The sequence below is a fragment of the Triturus cristatus genome, chromosome 1_2 (genome assembly GCF_964204655.1).
Source record: "Triturus cristatus chromosome 1_2, aTriCri1.1, whole genome shotgun sequence".
NCBI lineage: Eukaryota > Metazoa > Chordata > Amphibia > Caudata > Salamandridae > Triturus > Triturus cristatus.
In genome coordinates this window covers 331,715,573-331,732,878 of record NC_140580.1, presented here as the reverse complement: position 1 = coordinate 331,732,878, position 17,306 = coordinate 331,715,573, and the positions used below count along the sequence as shown (strand labels likewise).

Genomic DNA, 17,306 nt, shown 5'->3' with positions numbered 1-17,306 from the left:
TTCCATAATTCGAGATGAGGGCTCCAGGCACTAGCAGTAGGCGGGGCTAAATACCAAACCATGCAAGAACGGCCTTCTTCCTAGTGAATGGGGAGCGCTTTAGTGGCGAATGGTATTTCGCCTTCCACATTTAACACCCTTTCACTGTTCACAATTCATCTGACATTCCCATCTCTGCACATGCTTGAAGGTGTAGACATGGAGGCTTGCAGGCGCAGCAGGCTTACATTCTGATGCCGCATATACAGGAAAGTGGCCATTTATCTTGTCTGCAAGAGGAGGACAAGAGACTGGCTCCACCGGTCAGCGGGTAAATCTTTATACCTGAACACGATTCACATTTGGTGTCCCTTCTTCACGCCGTAACTTCTAAGAGAGAGGGGCTCCACTCCGTTCCTGATTATAGCTACTTGTTATGTAGAATAACTAAAATGAGCGCTAAACAAATAGTAGAGAAAAGCTCCAGGCTTCATTTCTTAAGGATGATACAGTAGTTTACATCCCATGTACTCGTTGCAGTTGTGTCTCAAGTATCCCAACTGGGTGTAAATGCAGAAGTGCACAGGCGAACATACTTTTCTTATGTTTTCGTCTCGATTAAATCCTCATACTTGAAGTGTCGTTCTGCTTCCAACAGAAAATACCGTTCAAACTTGGTGAGAGCAGCTGAGGACAGCTTTCCGAGGTGACTAGTGTACCAAGTGATTTACACTGATACATCACTTGACAATGAAGAAGGTGTGGCCAGTGTTCAATTGTGCTATAAGGGGGTGGTGTCTTGGATGTTGAGCATGCCAGCAAACAGGAGGGGAATGGGGGGGGGATGTGGTTATTTAATTGTGCTGGACGTTAATTAGTAAGTCCATACTATTGGTTTTGTCTTAAGTTGCAGATCAATGCCATCCTCTAGTTGTTCTCTCTCACCCCCAGAACTACCTAAGTCTTGATGGAGTGGGTTGTGCCTGAGGACAGTTCTTGTCCTAAATTTGAGTTGATGTGAGGTGGTAATACACGGAGCAACTGCTCAATTTCTGTCCTGGTTCCACTCACATTCTCAGTCAGCCCTTGTTTCACAACTGAACTCTTTGTGACGTTGGGTCGGCACTGTACACATCCCTGTGGCATAGTTGATCCTTGGTCTTGTGGTGTCTTCTCTATTCATGATTTTAGCTATTAGTTTTAGGTCGGGTCATGGGGAGTGAGTATCTGCAGCCCACTGGGAGAGCACGCAGCCGAGCCAGGGACGCAGCCTGCTTTAGAATTCAAATAACGCCAACATCCGCCATTTTAATACTATGAGAGGATGGTGTTTTCATTGCAAATGCTTGTTTAAAGTGGCAGCAAGGTGTAGGAAATCAATAAAGGGGGGGCCTTCTGGCCGAAGATGCGTCCATAGCATTTTCGATCTCGTGATACGGTATGGTTGTTTGACCCTTCTTTCTAGCCATGGTACATACCTATAAATGTGAATACACCTATCAGGCTATAGTTCTACCATGGTTTTGAAGGCCTTTTGATGCCTACATGGATGCAACGCTGTCGGATATCCTATGCACGTATTCATGTGCAGTAGATTTGACCCTGCTGCATATTATTATTGTTGGATTCGACTTTTGTATTTCGCTTTAGAAATGCGTTTTTGTGGTTCATTGATTTCTGAGCCGTAGGCCTCATTGCACTGCCATCTGCCAAACAGCAAAACTTTTATTTTGTAAATTTTACAACTGATTATGCTGGCAGCATTATTGTTAGATTCTTTGTAGGCATTTTGTTTTAAAAATGTGTTTTAGAAATCTTGGATTGTTGATTAAGAAGCCTCGCTGCTCTGTTACCTAGCTATTGTTTTTAAGTTGCTGTTGTAGATGATGTACTGTAGATTTGTTATTTTTTCTTAAATAACATTGAATAAAGATACGATGATGACTAAATTTGGGTTATAGGTGGTGCTAGTAAGAGGTATGCACAGTAAAATATAGCATACTAAATACTTTTGCTCGAATTACTATTACAAACGAAAATAATGGTTTCAGTTTGCATACCAGAGAACTATGTTTTTATGCATTTGCAACGCATCTCGAGCAGGGGTGGGTGCTTGCTGTTGATGTGAACCAAATAACATTTTGCAGGGGATAGCGAATGAGACTTTAAGAGACTGCTCACAGGAGCGACAGTAGACCTCCTGTATTAGAGCAATGAGCAGCATTTGAAGCAGCTTTGATATGTCAGCTGTAGTAGTAGTGCAAAGAAGAAAACTGTGTCCCATCACTACCCCCAGTTGATAGTTGTTATGCATGAAAAATTTACCAAAGGATTTTATTGCTGGGTTTTAATTTTCTGTGTTGATTTATGTGTGCTAGTAGTCTTCGATCTGCTGTTTGCAAGAATTTTATACTAATGCGTATCCCCGTGAGGGAGTTCAGATGTGGATTACTTGTTCTCTGCCAATACAGACTCAAGCTGCTGCTTATTGGTTTGACACCCCTTCCAACCAGGCATTAGGATTTGAGGTCGTTTCTTTAGCCACTTCAGAGAGTATGGGGCCTAGAAGTGTACTTTATGCTGCAACAATAGTTATGGTGAAACCAGTTTGCATATAGCTATTCCCATGCACCTTTCAAATGGCACAACCTAAAAATGATGGACTTGTGTATTACAGGGATATAAAGTAGTGATATCTTGTCTAGTTTATTTGCATGTCGGTCTATGTGTCCTTGTTTACACGTGTCTGTGTGTTTACTTGTGTTTATTCATCCGTTTAGGCATTCTCTATCCCCCCACTATCCTTCTCAATACAAATAATCTGACTAACATATCCACCACTCAAATTACTTTCATATTTTTCACTATACGAATTCACCACTAATCCCTTATGGGTTCTGAAGTAGTGTGCTACTCACCGAAAAAAGGAAACAAAAACAAACAAAAAAACTTCAACATCACCATCAGGGGAAGCAACCGCTATATACCTAATGTACTGCATAGCTAAATATTTATAAGGTCCCAAAAGCGAAACCGTTTGCATTGCAAATGCTTGTTTATTGTAGTTCCAGGAGTTGGAGTCAGCCAAGACCAATTGACTATGAAACTGAGGTCCGGGTCTAAGGATAATTCCCTAGAACCAACACTTCTGTTTTATCTGCATTCAACTTCAAAAGCTTATCAGTCATCAGACTCATGCAAGACAGTCACAGATTTTAAGGGGAATGTTGGAGTTGCTTCCACTTGGTTACATCAGAAATTAAATGCAAGTAGCTTAGTTCAAAAAGTATACGAACAAATTTAGGCAACTGTAAGGATTAAATAAGTGCTAAATAACTCAGCAAAGTACACAGTCTTTACTAAATCAATGTGCAGTGTACTTTTGAAAAGAAAAAGTACTCAAATTAGCACAAAGGTAGAAACTGAACATACCATACAATTGTACACGATGAAAACCAGACCTATTAACGCCACCTGAGCTAGAGGTCTGTGTCCAAAGTTTGCTTAGTGTTAAACATAGTATAGTTTACCATCAAGGAGTTCACAACACAAACTGGCTTCAATTGCAGTTGATACAGAATTCTCAGTGTAAAACCTTTCCCCCTTAAAATGCATAGTCAGAGTTCACATTGTCAACCCCCTACTTACTACGCTCAATAAGTATTTCACAGTGTAAAACCTGGGTCTCAGGGTATCGACGAGGAGCAGTCTAAGGTTGACTAAGGGAGGTGTTGTGGGACAGAAACTAAAAACTGAGCAACACACAAACATAACACCCATTAATATCTAAACACTGCTTTTCCTTTAAAAAGTAGACGTTTTAATGCACTAACTGATACATGTAAATCCACTTTCTCTTGCATTTGTTGAAGTTCATAATGTAACCATTATCCAGTATTGGGGTATTTTTCATAGGTTTACATGCCTGAATCATTCCCCCATCTCGACGACTGGGAATGATTCAGGCATGTGAATCTATGAAAGATACCAATACTGGATAACCGTACAGGTAAGTAACGTATTTTCTTCGGTTGTATTTTATCATAAGGTTCACAATGTAAACACTTCTCCTGTTTATTTGGCAGAAAAAAATAATATTGTAAAAACCCTTCCTAATTGTATTTGTCAGTATTCTCATTTTCCTTTGAGGATTTGTGAATTCACAATGTAAAATACTTTCCTGTTGAATTTCTCACAGAGATTACATTATAAAACTCTTTCGTGTAGTGTTTCACAGGATCACAATGTAAAACCCCTTCCTGTTACTTTATCAGTGAGTTCACAATGCAAAACCTCTTACTATTCTATTTGGCATATCCGATTTAGGATGTCTCAGGGCGTTCGGCAATTACTGGAACACAGTTGTCAATTGGGAGTCTATATCCTTTGGTGCCCTGAAGCCTCTCTACCTTGGTCCCACAAACTGGGTACCAGCAGGCTTTAAGGATAAAAAAATAGCAAAGGCCCTAATGGGGCCTATTGAAAACCATCACATTTTCCAAAATCGAAAAGATTGTGTACTGGGACCGTCAAGTTGTTTACTATGTAAAGTTGGAGGCCTACTGCCTTTGTCAACACCTTTTAAATATCAGTAAAGCAAGCTTGTTTACTCCCTATAAGTCATATAATTAGGTGCTGCAAAGTGTTGAGTGTGATGCCTAAAAAGTCTTAACAGATGTATTTAATGTGTTATGTTCTGAGTTATTTGTCCTAACGGAGAGATGGAACTTTGGCATTTGAAATATCTATAAAGTTTTCAAATCTTGGTTGTTTTTTCAGGAATGACACCAAAGAAGATGTCTTTGTACACCAGGTACGTCAACTATATATCTCAATACTACCACATGTCTATCTTTCTTTCTGATTTAGAGCATTTAAAATGCAAGCTTTTGTCTGTTCTACAGAATTGTTGCTAGAGGTTAACCTTCCTTGGTATGGGATCCTGCTATACTTTGATTACAGGTGGTTTGGAGGATTCTGCATAAGTGCATCCATAAAAGACTGCATCTCAGTCATGGCAAGCAGTTTCCATTTTTTTCATTACTTTGTCATATGCTGAGTCTTTACCTTTTAAAATATTCCCTGCTCAAGGCTTGGAATATGGACTTTTTTATTACATTGATTTTGGCAACAAGGATTACAGAATGTGTCTCAAAGTGTTGCTTATGAATGAATGAATGAAAGAAAATTTATAAACGCGCAACTAAGCCAGAAGGCATCAAGGCGCCTAACCAAATAAAATCATAACAAGGCAGAACAAAACTAAGGGTAGGCTTTGGCAAATAGCCACGTCTTAAGGGCCTTCCTAAAAGCTTGCTTTGAAGGAAGAGATTTAATTTCCACTGGCAAAGTATTCCATAACTTAGGGGCCAAGATTGAAAAAGCTCTGCCACCCCACTTGGCTCTACGAGCCCGGGGGACTGATAACAAGGATTTGTTAGCAGAACGAAGAGTTCTGGAAGGAGTATAGGGGGCCAACAGATCCCTAAGGCCTCCAACCCTGTTGGTAGCCAGAGCCCCATAAATCAAACACAAAGACTTAAAAGAGATCCTGGCCTCAATGGGGAGCCAGTGTAAAGTCCTTCTGGCAGCCTGAGCAGAAGCCCGTTTAGGCAGATCCAATACAAATTTAGCAGCGGCATTCTGCACCATTTGAAGTCGCATTAACAGGCCCTTGTTAATGCCTAAATAAAGGGCATTACAATAATCAAGTCTGGAGCCTATCAGTGCAATAACAATTTGTTTTCTGGCTTGAAGGGACAGATAATGTCTAATCTTCCGTAGGATATTTATTAGACCCCAACAGGTGGAGATAGTCCTTTTTACTTGTTGGTCCATCCCCAGGGTAGGGTCAATCATGACTCCTAGATTTCTAGCCAAGATAGTAGGTATAGGACATACACCCAGCGAGGTGGGCCACCAATCTGCCGACCAAAAAGCCTCCTTTCCACCAAACACCAGAATTTCTGTCTTTTCGCCATTAAGCTTCAATGAATTACAGATCATCCATTAAGCGACTGCTTCCATGCAATTTCTAAAATTGGAGGCAGCGGAGATGACAGGTTGGGCGAAAGACAGCAATATCTGTGTGTCGTCTGCATAGGAGATTACCTCCATCCCGTAAGATCTAATAAGCCTGGCAAGTGGGGTCACATAGATGTTGAAAAGGGTCGGGCTTAGTGCCGACCCCTGAGGGACCCCACAATGCACAGGAAGGGATGGAGATAAAAACTCCCCCAGCTTTACTCTCTGTTCCCTCTGGTTAAGGAAGGAGGCCAGCAAACTAAGTGCGGACCCCTCCACCCCTATTTCTCTCAGCCTAGATGTAAGAACTGAGGGAGACAGGGTATCAAACGCAGCCGTAAGATCCAGTAGGATAAGGAGAGTGGTCTGACCCTTATCTACTCTAGTGCGGATGTTGTCAAGCACAATTGTAAGGGCAAACTCCGTACAGTGCTCTCTCCTAAATCCGTGCTGCGAGTGATCTAACCGACCAGAGGTTTCCAGGAAGACTGCAAGATGCTGGTTAAGATAGGTTTCCAACATCTTTGCAGGAGCTGGGAGCAGCGAAATGGGGCGAAAGTTTTTAAGAACCCCCGGATCTAACGTAGGTTTTTTTAACGGGGGTTTTACCACCGCTTTCTTCCATTGAGAAGGGAAAATCCCGTCCCTCATAGCCCTATTCATAATGTCCAGTAAGGGAGGCAAAAGACACTCCTTACATTGTTTCAGGAGTTTCAAGGGACACGGGTCTAAGGGAGACCCCGACCTAGTCTTAGTCAGGAGGACTTCAAGTTCCTGGAGGGAAAGGGGTGGGAAACTAGACAGACACTCTAATAGCCCCTCCTCAGATAAGGTTGGCAGAGTGATGGGAGTGCATAAAGAGGTAGAGAGTGTTAACCTCTGGAGCTCTAATGCCGAATGTATATCGCCAATTTTAGAATGAAAAAATTGTGCAACATCGTTGCAAAGCTGTTGTGAACTAACCACAGAATCCGGCATCTTCAATGAAATGAGCGAGTCTACAATTTTAAAAAGCTCTTTCGGTGAGGAAAGTGATGAGGTAAGAGAGGTAAAGTACTCTTGTTTAGTACTAATTACCTCCATCTTATATTCCTTTAGGAGGGTTTTATGAATATCCCTCTCCCGCAAGTCCCAGCTAGTCCTCCAGAGACGTTCCTGTCTCCGTAGTCCCTGCCTCAGCAGTCTCAATGCTTCAGAGAACCACGGGGCCGAGGGACTTTTACTCGCCGAGTAGCGTAGTGTAGCCGGAGCCAGTTCATCAAGAGCTGTTTTAATAGCACTCTCCATCTTCACTACTGCAGAGCTTACATCCTCCTCAGGAGAAATCGTTAAACTCAGCAGTCTAGGGGCGAGTACATTATTAGTTATATTTTTTAAGTTACGTCTCGGTTCCATCTTACTAGGCTCATTTCCCTTACTAGTGACCAAAGCGGTCGTTAGTACTAAAGGGATCGCGAAATGGTCAGACCAAGAGAGAGGAATGGGAGTCTCAATGGCAAGCCGATTGTCATTAGAGAATACCCCATCAAGCGTATGACCAGCCTGATGGGTGGAACCCTTGACCAACTGTCTTAACCCACAACCCGAGAAAATGTCCAATAAGGATAAAGTTTCGGTTGACTCCAGGTTTTCCAAATGGAAATTTACATCCCCAAGAACTGTAAAATGCTCACAGCCAAAATGTGACTCTAGAATATTGAGCATTTGATGACCAAAATTCATTCTGGTCCCTGGGGGTCTGTAGATGAGAAAGCCAGTAAACGGCGCTACATATGATCCATTAATGGAAAATTGAAGGGCCTGAAAAGAGTCTTGAAACTCATCTAGAGGAGTAATATGGCAGGAAAGGCAGTCCCTATAAAGGATACCAAGCCCTCCCCCCCCCCCCCCCCCCCCCATACGACCCACTCTATCCATCCTCACTAGTGTGTAGCCTTCTGGTACTGCCTCAACCAATTCAGGACCCGAGGAGTCCTAAGCCCAGGTTTCCGTTATAAACACCCAGGCGGGTTCTCTGGCCAATACAAACTCCTTAAAGGCAAGATTATTCTTAATTAGTGACCTCGCGTTTAAAAGAAACCCCTTATCGGTCCTCAAACTAGTCCCTGCCTTAGGACTCAGAGCTGTAGATGTAGCTACCGCCACGGGAGTCAGCCCCAGAGTGGAGGACCGGAAACAGTGGCAAATAGGGGAAGTTAGAAACCCTTCCGGAGCATACCCATGATGACAGGATAGCTTAGGAGGCTTCAAGGTAATCAAATCCTGCCGCGAATAACCGATTCCAGTGGTCACACGATTTAAATATCCAGTCGCCCCGCCATCCAGCCCGTCCCTAGCGCGGACGGGCGCAGACGGGCTGGACTCTGGCGTGACTCCGGCGTTACTGCGGCACACACGCCGCGCGCCTGCATGTGAGATCTATATAGGGCTCTAGCGAGTCCACCTGACTGCTAGAGCGCTCCGAGGCCTAGCGTCCTGACAGCGTCCCCTACCCAAGATGGCGCTGAAGATCACGAAAGAGCGCGAAACGCGCTAGGGAGGATCCGCTGAAGCAGCGGTGAGGGCACAATTTAGAATGCAGGTAAGAGTGACCTTTTTAAGAACAGGGGTGAATAAATGAATTAATTTTAACAAAAATACAAAAACGGGTATTATTTAAAAATAAGTATAGCACCTAAATGTCCAGCGCAGCGCTTAGTAATGAGCAGCCTTAACCTGCAGGCCTACCTTTCACAGCCCCTTAAATACAATTCCCAGGTGATTGCCTCTAGCCAGTCCACCTGACTGCTAGAGCGCTCCGAGGCCTAGCGTCCTGACAGCGTCCCCTACCCAAGATGGCGCCGAAGATCACGAAAGAGCGCGAAACGCGCTAGGGAGGACCCGCTGAACCAGCAGCAGCATGCTTAGCCATGGGCCTGTCTTTGCCATTGCCCTGTCACTAAGTGCTTAAATGAATGTTAAATGCTAGAGTGAGTGAGATGTGCCTGTTACTACTATTATGTCATGTTGTTGCATGTTCCATTTTTTAAAATTATTTTTGCTCACTTGTGTGCATTGCAACCTGCGTCTTGTGCTAAGCATGATTCTAACTAATGTGGCACCCTATCTTTATGCCCCACGGTGTTTGTTTTTTTGGCTGTTTGTTCCCTCCAACCTGTTTTTCCTTCAGCTGGTCCACCTTTAACCCAACAGTGCAACATTAACCTATGCACATCGTCACCAACCATTGGGAACATTGGATTTCCATTACCTCAGCATCTCATTTTTGAGGTTTGAGGAACAGTCATCCAAGCGCAAAGTTGCACCAACCCCTTTGGGACTTGGACTTTATCATTTGGGACGATAATCACATTGGCCCTGCATAAGTATTTCACGTAACTGATAGTACTTCGTTGCAAGAATGTTGTCTCTTGCTCTCGTGGGCAAGACTTTAGAGGCAATTTTGTGGTGATCGTAGTGGCCTCACCACGGAATTAGAGCATTTGTGCACTGGTGAAAGCACCAGCTCCTTCAACTGCAAGATTCCCTTTCTCAGTCCTTAGTCGTACACTACATGGACAACATGTTCAAAGATCCTTAAAGACTTTTATTCTATTTCAGTGTCACCCTCCAGTTCAATTTGTTGTGAGGAAAGTAGCTTTCCTGAAGGTTAAAGCAACACCCTGTTACATGAACAGGCCAGGTGTTAGGAGAAACTAAGCAGAAAATGTACCAGTTTAGAGGTCTCTCTAGACAGGAAATATTAGTCTAGGGAGACCTCAGTGGTAACTTTGGGCTACATCTGTGGCACAATTTCTTCCTGTGGCCTTTTTTTCTCTCTTTCAAGTCCCTTGAGGAGTATAAGTTCATGCTAAGCCTGCCAAGGAGGATCCAGGACAAAAGCTGCTGATGTGCATGGAAATGAGCCTTACATCTGCTGTTGCCAGAACTTCAAATAGCAACATGTTCATGCACAGGAAATACAGTATTAAGTCCTCCTGCATGTGAATTTGGATTAAGTTCTCGACTTTCCGTTCAGCGTGGAGAGAATCCATTTTATTTGTTTGCAGATAACAAGAAGATGGGCATGACCAAATTGATGAGTGCCATTCAACTGATTCCTTGAGACCGTCCTTCCTTTTGCAGCTAATGAAGGCTTTCTAGTCTTTCAAGACTATGAAATCCTTTTGCTTCAAGATCCTTGTTAGAGGCGCCTCTTCAAGAAACCAGCAGAGAAGGTGCTTCTGAGAGATGAACAAATCAACTTCTTTAGACTTAATAGAAGCCAGGAAGTCCCAGTGACTTATGGGGACCTTCTGCCCTTCACCGCATGATTTCAGATGCCCACTCTACGCATGTTGAGGGGACAAGACTTTCCTCTACAGCTGGCTCTGGACCAGATAACCGTAGATGCATATGGCACACTCAGTGGCGAAGAACAGCTATCCTCCACAGCAAACACATCTCCCTCTATCCTGGCCACTTCTGTCCCAGGGAGCACAGTCATCATTCCTGCAATAGCAAGTAATATTTTCTTGTTAGCCATCCAGCCAGTCCTGCCCTCAGAAAAAGTGTCAGGCATATTACTTTCACTATTTCCTGTGAGGACAAAAAGTCGATACTGTTGTGCCTCATCCTAAACCTCCATTATCTGCAAGCCTTCAGTATGAAAAACGTTCATGATTTATCATGAGATTCCGCTTTCCTTCACCCTTAAGAGTTCTATCTTAATGAGAAGGTAATTCTTGTGAGATTATACGCGTGCTCCACGGCTTCCTCAGAAGAGCAGACCACATGAATGTAAGTTGTCCCTTGTGCTTTTGTTTTGACAGTTCAAGGGGTCTGCAAGATTTTGAGGAATTGTGGCCAACCAAGAAGACTGGTTGGCCACCATTGCCTGATAATCTGTTGGTACACCTAGCATGGAGCTCGGCCTATGTCTAGTGAAATATCACCTGTGCCAGAGCTCTTGAGGTGTCTGTGGAATTCTCCAGGTAGACAATTGTCAGAGACTAATGTTGGGTGGCTTCATGCATTCTGCTGAGTCTGCTCTCCAGGCTGCTTACTTCAGCTAGGGAAGATTTTGGCAGGAACCGATCTTTAACTGCTTTGCCTGTGCTGCCTTATGCCTTCTACTCCTCCCTTTCTCATTGTCAGCTTCTTGCATTCAGTTCACAAATGAGAATGCAGGAGTAGAATAAAGGTACCACAGTTCTCTCTTCTTTAGCTCTTTCCAGCACATACCCATGTGTCCCTTTTAGCATATTTAAAAACAATGCACTGATTGATGACTTTCTCACTAGGGACGGGCTTTGGGGTACGTATGCAGGGATAGTAGACTGCCATGTATGATGCACACATGCGTGGACTATACCAGATGGCATTGGCCTGAAATTAATAGATGGAGAGACCGCTTCCTATCCAACCACCTGGTTGAAGGGTAGCCACAACATTGATCATGAAAAAGAGCCTATGGATTTTGAGTATAGGAGTTACCATAAGGGTAACATTGACATTTTCTGCTCCACAGGCAGTTGGGCTTTACTGTCTTCAGAAATGGAAGTATGAAGTTCCCTTTGTAGTACTGTCTCAAAAATAAGCACACATGCTATAAGATTTTAATACTACAGCAAACATCATTCAGTCATATCTAAGACAGGCTCCCAAAGTCAGTGTAGGTATTTTGTGATCTCATTATCATATTTAATTTATTATTACTAGGGTTGAGCCTGCAAGAGTATGCGCTAGCGCATGCATCCCGCTTGCGAGACACTTGTATACAGAAATGGGCTTGTAGTCTGCCCATTGCTTACCATTTGTTGCCTTGTGTGGCACTCTTCTTTACAGCCTCGTAATTTGTCACGGCAGACCTAACATCATTTCCCTTCTTTTCTGTGGAGCAGGGACTAAGCATTGATTGATTCAACTTAATCAGTGCCCGTCTGCTGCTCCCGACGTGATTGAGATACTGTTTTGTTTGTTTTAGGTTTTAGTGCCCTGCAAACAGAAGTCATGTGACTGGCAAAGACGTTCCTAGCAAGACAAACAAAATTGTAAAGATTTATTTTCTACAGATAACTTTATTCTATTTTTCCAGGTCTTCTTTTCTCACTTTGCATTCATGTGTTTTTTTTCTTTCTTTTCTTTTTTTTAAGCAATTTTTATTGCGTCATTTGTCAAATACAATGCAGAGCTCTGTAACCCAGAGGCGGACTGCTACATAATACAATAGAAGTGTTGCGTTAATTTTTAAAATATGCATTTTACAAAAATGAACTAATAAAGAAACAAACAGCCCCCATCGCCTCCCCTGTGCACTGTCCTTGCACCACTCCGTAAACCACAGGTATTCGCCCGCCCATAAGTAACAAATTTAGCTGGACCCTCTAGATCCCATACCACATTCCTGCCCAGTTAACCCATAACAGCAACATCCACAACGGATGGGGGCTCTAGGTACAAGCCTCTATGTTGCCTACCTCCTCCAGATCTTAAAGTGCTTCTGCGGACACCCTGGAGCTTTAAAAATAGGAACCTCCAGACCCTTATTAAAATCAAGACCATTTTTCCATGCTGAGAGTGATGGCGGAGTCCCTGCCTTCCACTTTCGAGCAATGTCTCGTTTAGCAAGCGTGAATCCCAATAACATCAGATGGCGTATTATAAATATTACCCCCTCTATTATATGCAGCAGCACCAATTTTGAGGAATAGGAGAGCTCCCACCCCATTTTTTCTTTTGTTTTTGATCGTGGGGCTGTTCTCAAACGATGAAAATTGTTAGTGCAAACCGACCTTGTTTGTTTCTTATGTGTAATCTCAAAAATTATGCTGTAACACATAATCCTACAGTACACCCCACTCGCTCCAATTCACGCCAGACCAATCCTCTCCACTCAGTCCAATCCAGACCTTGCGCCTAAATCCAGGCCACTCCAAATCACCACACTTCAGTACTCCCAACGTACCCCGCTCCACTCCACCCTACCCCACACCAATCCTCTCCACTCAGTCCAAACCACCCCAGACCAATCCACCCCACCCCGCTCCAATTCAGTCCACCCCACCACAATCCAGACCACTCGCCCAAATCCAGGCCACTCAAAATCACCACACTCCAATACTTCCAACCCAACCCACCCCACTGCAACCCGCTCCAGTCCAAAGCAATCTGCCCCACTCCAATCCAAAACAACCTACCGCACTCCAGTCCAAAGCAATCTACCCCACTCCAGTCCAAAGCAATCTGCCCCACTCCAATCCAAAACTACCTGTTCCAATCCAATTTGCCTCTATCCAAATCAATCTGCCCCACTCTAGTCCATCCTACTCCAATCCACCCCACTCAAGTGTACCCTACTCAAATCCAAAACAGTCCACCCACTTCAGTCCGCCCCAGTCCAATCCACCTCACCCCAGTCTACCCACTCCAATCCACCTCGTCCAAATCCAGTCCACCCCACCCAAATCCAGTCCACCCCATTCCAATCCAAAACAATCTGCCCACTCCAATCCAAAACAATCTGCCCACTCAAATCCAAAACAATGTGCCCCAATCCAATAAAAAACAGTCCGCTCCACTCAACCTCTCCCGAATACAGTAACCCTACTCCAATCCAATCTACTCCAGTCCAATTCACCCCCCTCAAGTCCGCCCCACACCAATTCAATCCATCCAAATCCAATCTACCCCACCCCACCCCAATCCTCAATCTAATCGAATCCACCCAATACAGTTCACCCCACCCCAGTCCAATCCACCTCAATCCAATCTATCCCACTGCAATCCAGTCTACTCCAATCCTTCCACCCCACCCAGTTTCATTCCACCCCACCCAGTTTCATTCCACCCCACTGCAATCTTATTCTCCTCATTAAATCCACCACACTCTACCCCAATGCACCCCACTTAATCCAATCCATCCAGCCAACCATGCTCAAATCCAATCCAGTCCACCTCACTCCAATCTATCCCCCTCCAGTCCATTCCACACCACCCCAATCCACCCCACTTCAAACTACCCTACTCTTAAGTCAATCCACTCCACCCCAAACCAATCTAATCTACCCCAATCCACATCACTCCATTTCAATTCATCCCACCCCAATCCAACCTACTCCAGTCAGTCCACATCATTTCCTCAATCCACTCTACCCTATTACACCTCATCCAATCTACTACACTCTGCAACACTGCACTCTACAACACCCTGCCACTGAACTCTACTCGCCTCTGACATTCTACTCTAACTTGTACAGTCTGCAGCACTCTACCCCCACCCCCTCACTCTAGGACACTCCATGCCACTTATGTTTAGCCATACTGAACAGCAGCTACACTGGTGTATAACATGGCAAAACCACATTGCCAAAGCCAATAAATAGCTCTTGTAAAGGTGATACCTATTGGCTTTGCCAATGCCTGTTTTTATGTAGCACACACTTGACCTAATGGCATTAGAGCACTTTGCAATGAGCACTTGATCACACAAGGTCACAGTTTTGTTTTTGGCACATGAAGGTTAAGTAGTTTTCCAAGAATCACAGGATGTCAGGAAGACTCCAGGCCACATCTACTCAATTCCTTCATGATTGAGACCTGCTGAACATGATGTGTTTGGGAAAATTGTTCTCGAAAGAGGAAGGTGCATCCGAATGTGTTTAATTGCTCAAGCGTGCCCTCAATTTTCCATGTCGTTTGAATCTGAGCAGAGCTCGTCAACACTCTCTGAAATAGTGCTAAGCCTACTTGATCTCACAGTGAATCAAGTGTTTAAAAACTCCCATCATTCTCAGGACATAAAAGAAGAAAGCAGTGGTGAAGTATTTCTCGGTCTCTCCTTTGTCGTATTAGGTGGGGGCAGGGTGCGCTGGAAACTGGTGTTTGAGTTTTGTAAGTGCTCCAGAGGTCTTGAGAGCAACCCAGGTCTCCTGGTTTGGCAGTGAGTAGTTGTAGCAAGCAGCTTGCGCCATTTCTCTAGTATATTTGCCAGCAACATTTATGTCTAAAGTTTTTAGAAACAGGTTTTTGGAATAGTTTTGCTCTTTTGCAGAGATACAGAGAACTGTATCCTCCTGAGGCGGAAGCCGGGAGTAAGCTAGTTTGCTTTTAAACTTTGAGTGTCACATATACTATTGCTTTTTAAAAAAAACTGTTTACCTTGTTCCTGGGCACTATTTGGGGATCCAAGCTTGCCTTTGTCAGTGATTCGTGGCGGTTCTTGGCGCCGCTGCAGGACCTGCTTCGCACTCCTCGCACGCCATCACCGCTCGATCCCTCAGGCCACGCCCCCTTAGTGTGGACACGCCCCCTACCGAGACTATTTAAAGTCTCCGACCTCAAAACCAGTCAGAGAACTGTATCCTCCTGAGGCGGAAGCCGGGAGTAAGCTAGTTTGCTTTTAAACTTTGAGTGTCACATATACTATTGCTTTTTAAAAAAAACTGTTTACCTTGTTCCTGGGCACTAATTGGGGATCCAAGCTTGCCTTTGTCAGTGATTCGTGGCGGTTCTTGGCGCCGCTGCAGGACCTGCTTCGCACTCCTCGCACGCCATCACCGCTCGATCCCTCAGGCCACGCCCCCTTAGTGTGGACACGCCCCCTACCGAGACTATTTAAAGTCTCCGACCTCAAAACCAGTCAGAGAACTGTATCCTCCTGAGGCGGAAGCCGGGAGTAAGCTAGTTTGCTTTTAAACTTTGAGTGTCACATATACTATTGCTTTTTAAAAAAAACTGTTTACCTTGTTCCTGGGCACTAATTGGGGATCCAAGCTTGCCTTTGTCAGTGATTCGTGGCGGTTCTTGGCGCCGCTGCAGGACCTGCTTCGCACTCCTCGCACGCCATCACCGCTCGATCCCTCAGGCCACGCCCCCTTAGTGTGGACACGCCCCCTACCGAGACTATTTAAAGTCTCCGACCTCAAAACCAGTCAGAGAACTGTATCCTCCTGAGGCGGAAGCCGGGAGTAAGCTAGTTTGCTTTTAAACTTTGAGTGTCACATATACTATTGCTTTTTAAAAAAAACTGTTTACCTTGTTCCTGGGCACTAATTGGGGATCCAAGCTTGCCTTTGTCAGTGATTCGTGGCGGTTCTTGGCGCCGCTGCAGGACCTGCTTCGCACTCCTCGCACGCCATCACCGCTCGATCCCTCAGGCCACGCCCCCTTAGTGTGGACACGCCCCCTTTTACCCTCCCACCTCCCCTATAGTCATGTGCATCTTCCGGTCGCGCAGCGGGCGCGCCGCTGGCGCGCCGAAGGCGCGCCAAAGGCAAGCCCGTCTGCGCCCGTCCGCGCCCCGCCCGTGCCCAGTGCCACCCCCCCTGCACAAAAAATTATCTATTCAAGAGATGACTTATTAAAAATTAAACCAGACCCTACTTCCTGCACCAGATCCCTTGACCTGACCACTTGGTCTGGGGCCTGGACCTGCAGGTGCTGTAGTTACAGCCTTGGCATCAAAGCAAGTGATCAGCCACCCTTACAAGCTAGGAATCTAAGATGTGGACTGATCAATGTCAGGTCTATGGGAAAGCACGCCCCACATATATTTGATCTCATAATGGAGAATAAACTTGACTGTCTCTTTATGACGGAAACCTGGCTGACACCAAATAGTAACCCTGACATAACAAACTCCTTACCCCCAGGATATCTAATCTCTAGAGAGGATAGACCCTGTCAGAGGGGTGGAGGCATTGCTATTGTCTATCGCGACACCCTCAATTGCCAAACTTTCCTTATACCTGACCTCAAAGGGGCGGAAAATGTTGGCTTTGCTCTAAAATTACATGACTCTTTCACCTTTACAGGGGTCCTGATCTATCGACCACCTGGTTCACATACTGATTTCATTGATAGTATCGGTGAAGCTCTAGGCCACTTAGTCCTCAAATCAGCTAATTTCACCATCCTGGGAGACGTAAATATACATCTAGACGCCCACTTGGATAAGGCTACAATCTGCCTCACCGATACTATGAATGTACTCGGTCTAAAAACTCTTACCACCTCCGCCACTCACAAAGCGGGACATATACTCGACTGCATCTGCTCCAATATTGAAACGATTAAGGTAGATACCCCGCAAATACTAACTTGGACAGACCATAGATATATCCCGTTTGAATTCCCCGTAACATCGCATCCTCGGACTAAGAAATCCAACAACCACCCAGGGTCTGACATGAAAGGACCCCGCTGGAAAGAGCTGATAGGACAACCAGATCTCCTGATAAAAGCTGACACATTTAGACCGACTCTGTCGGGAGCCCCCGACAAAGACAGCCAGGCCTTTAAGGAATGGATCAACTCACTCATAA

The 17,306-nt window shown here is 44.7% G+C and overlaps 1 protein-coding gene across 1 annotated transcript in view; it reads left to right on the top strand.

Annotated features, from left to right (window-relative positions):
- Positions 1–17,306, top strand: part of YBX1 (Y-box binding protein 1) — a 116,979-nt gene that overhangs the window by 46,474 nt on the left and 53,199 nt on the right. Inside the window, exon 3 of the mRNA XM_085603928.1 lies at positions 4,759–4,792. Coding sequence (XP_085460054.1) covers positions 4,759–4,792 — 34 coding nt within the window. The remainder of the gene's footprint in view (positions 1–4,758; positions 4,793–17,306) is intronic.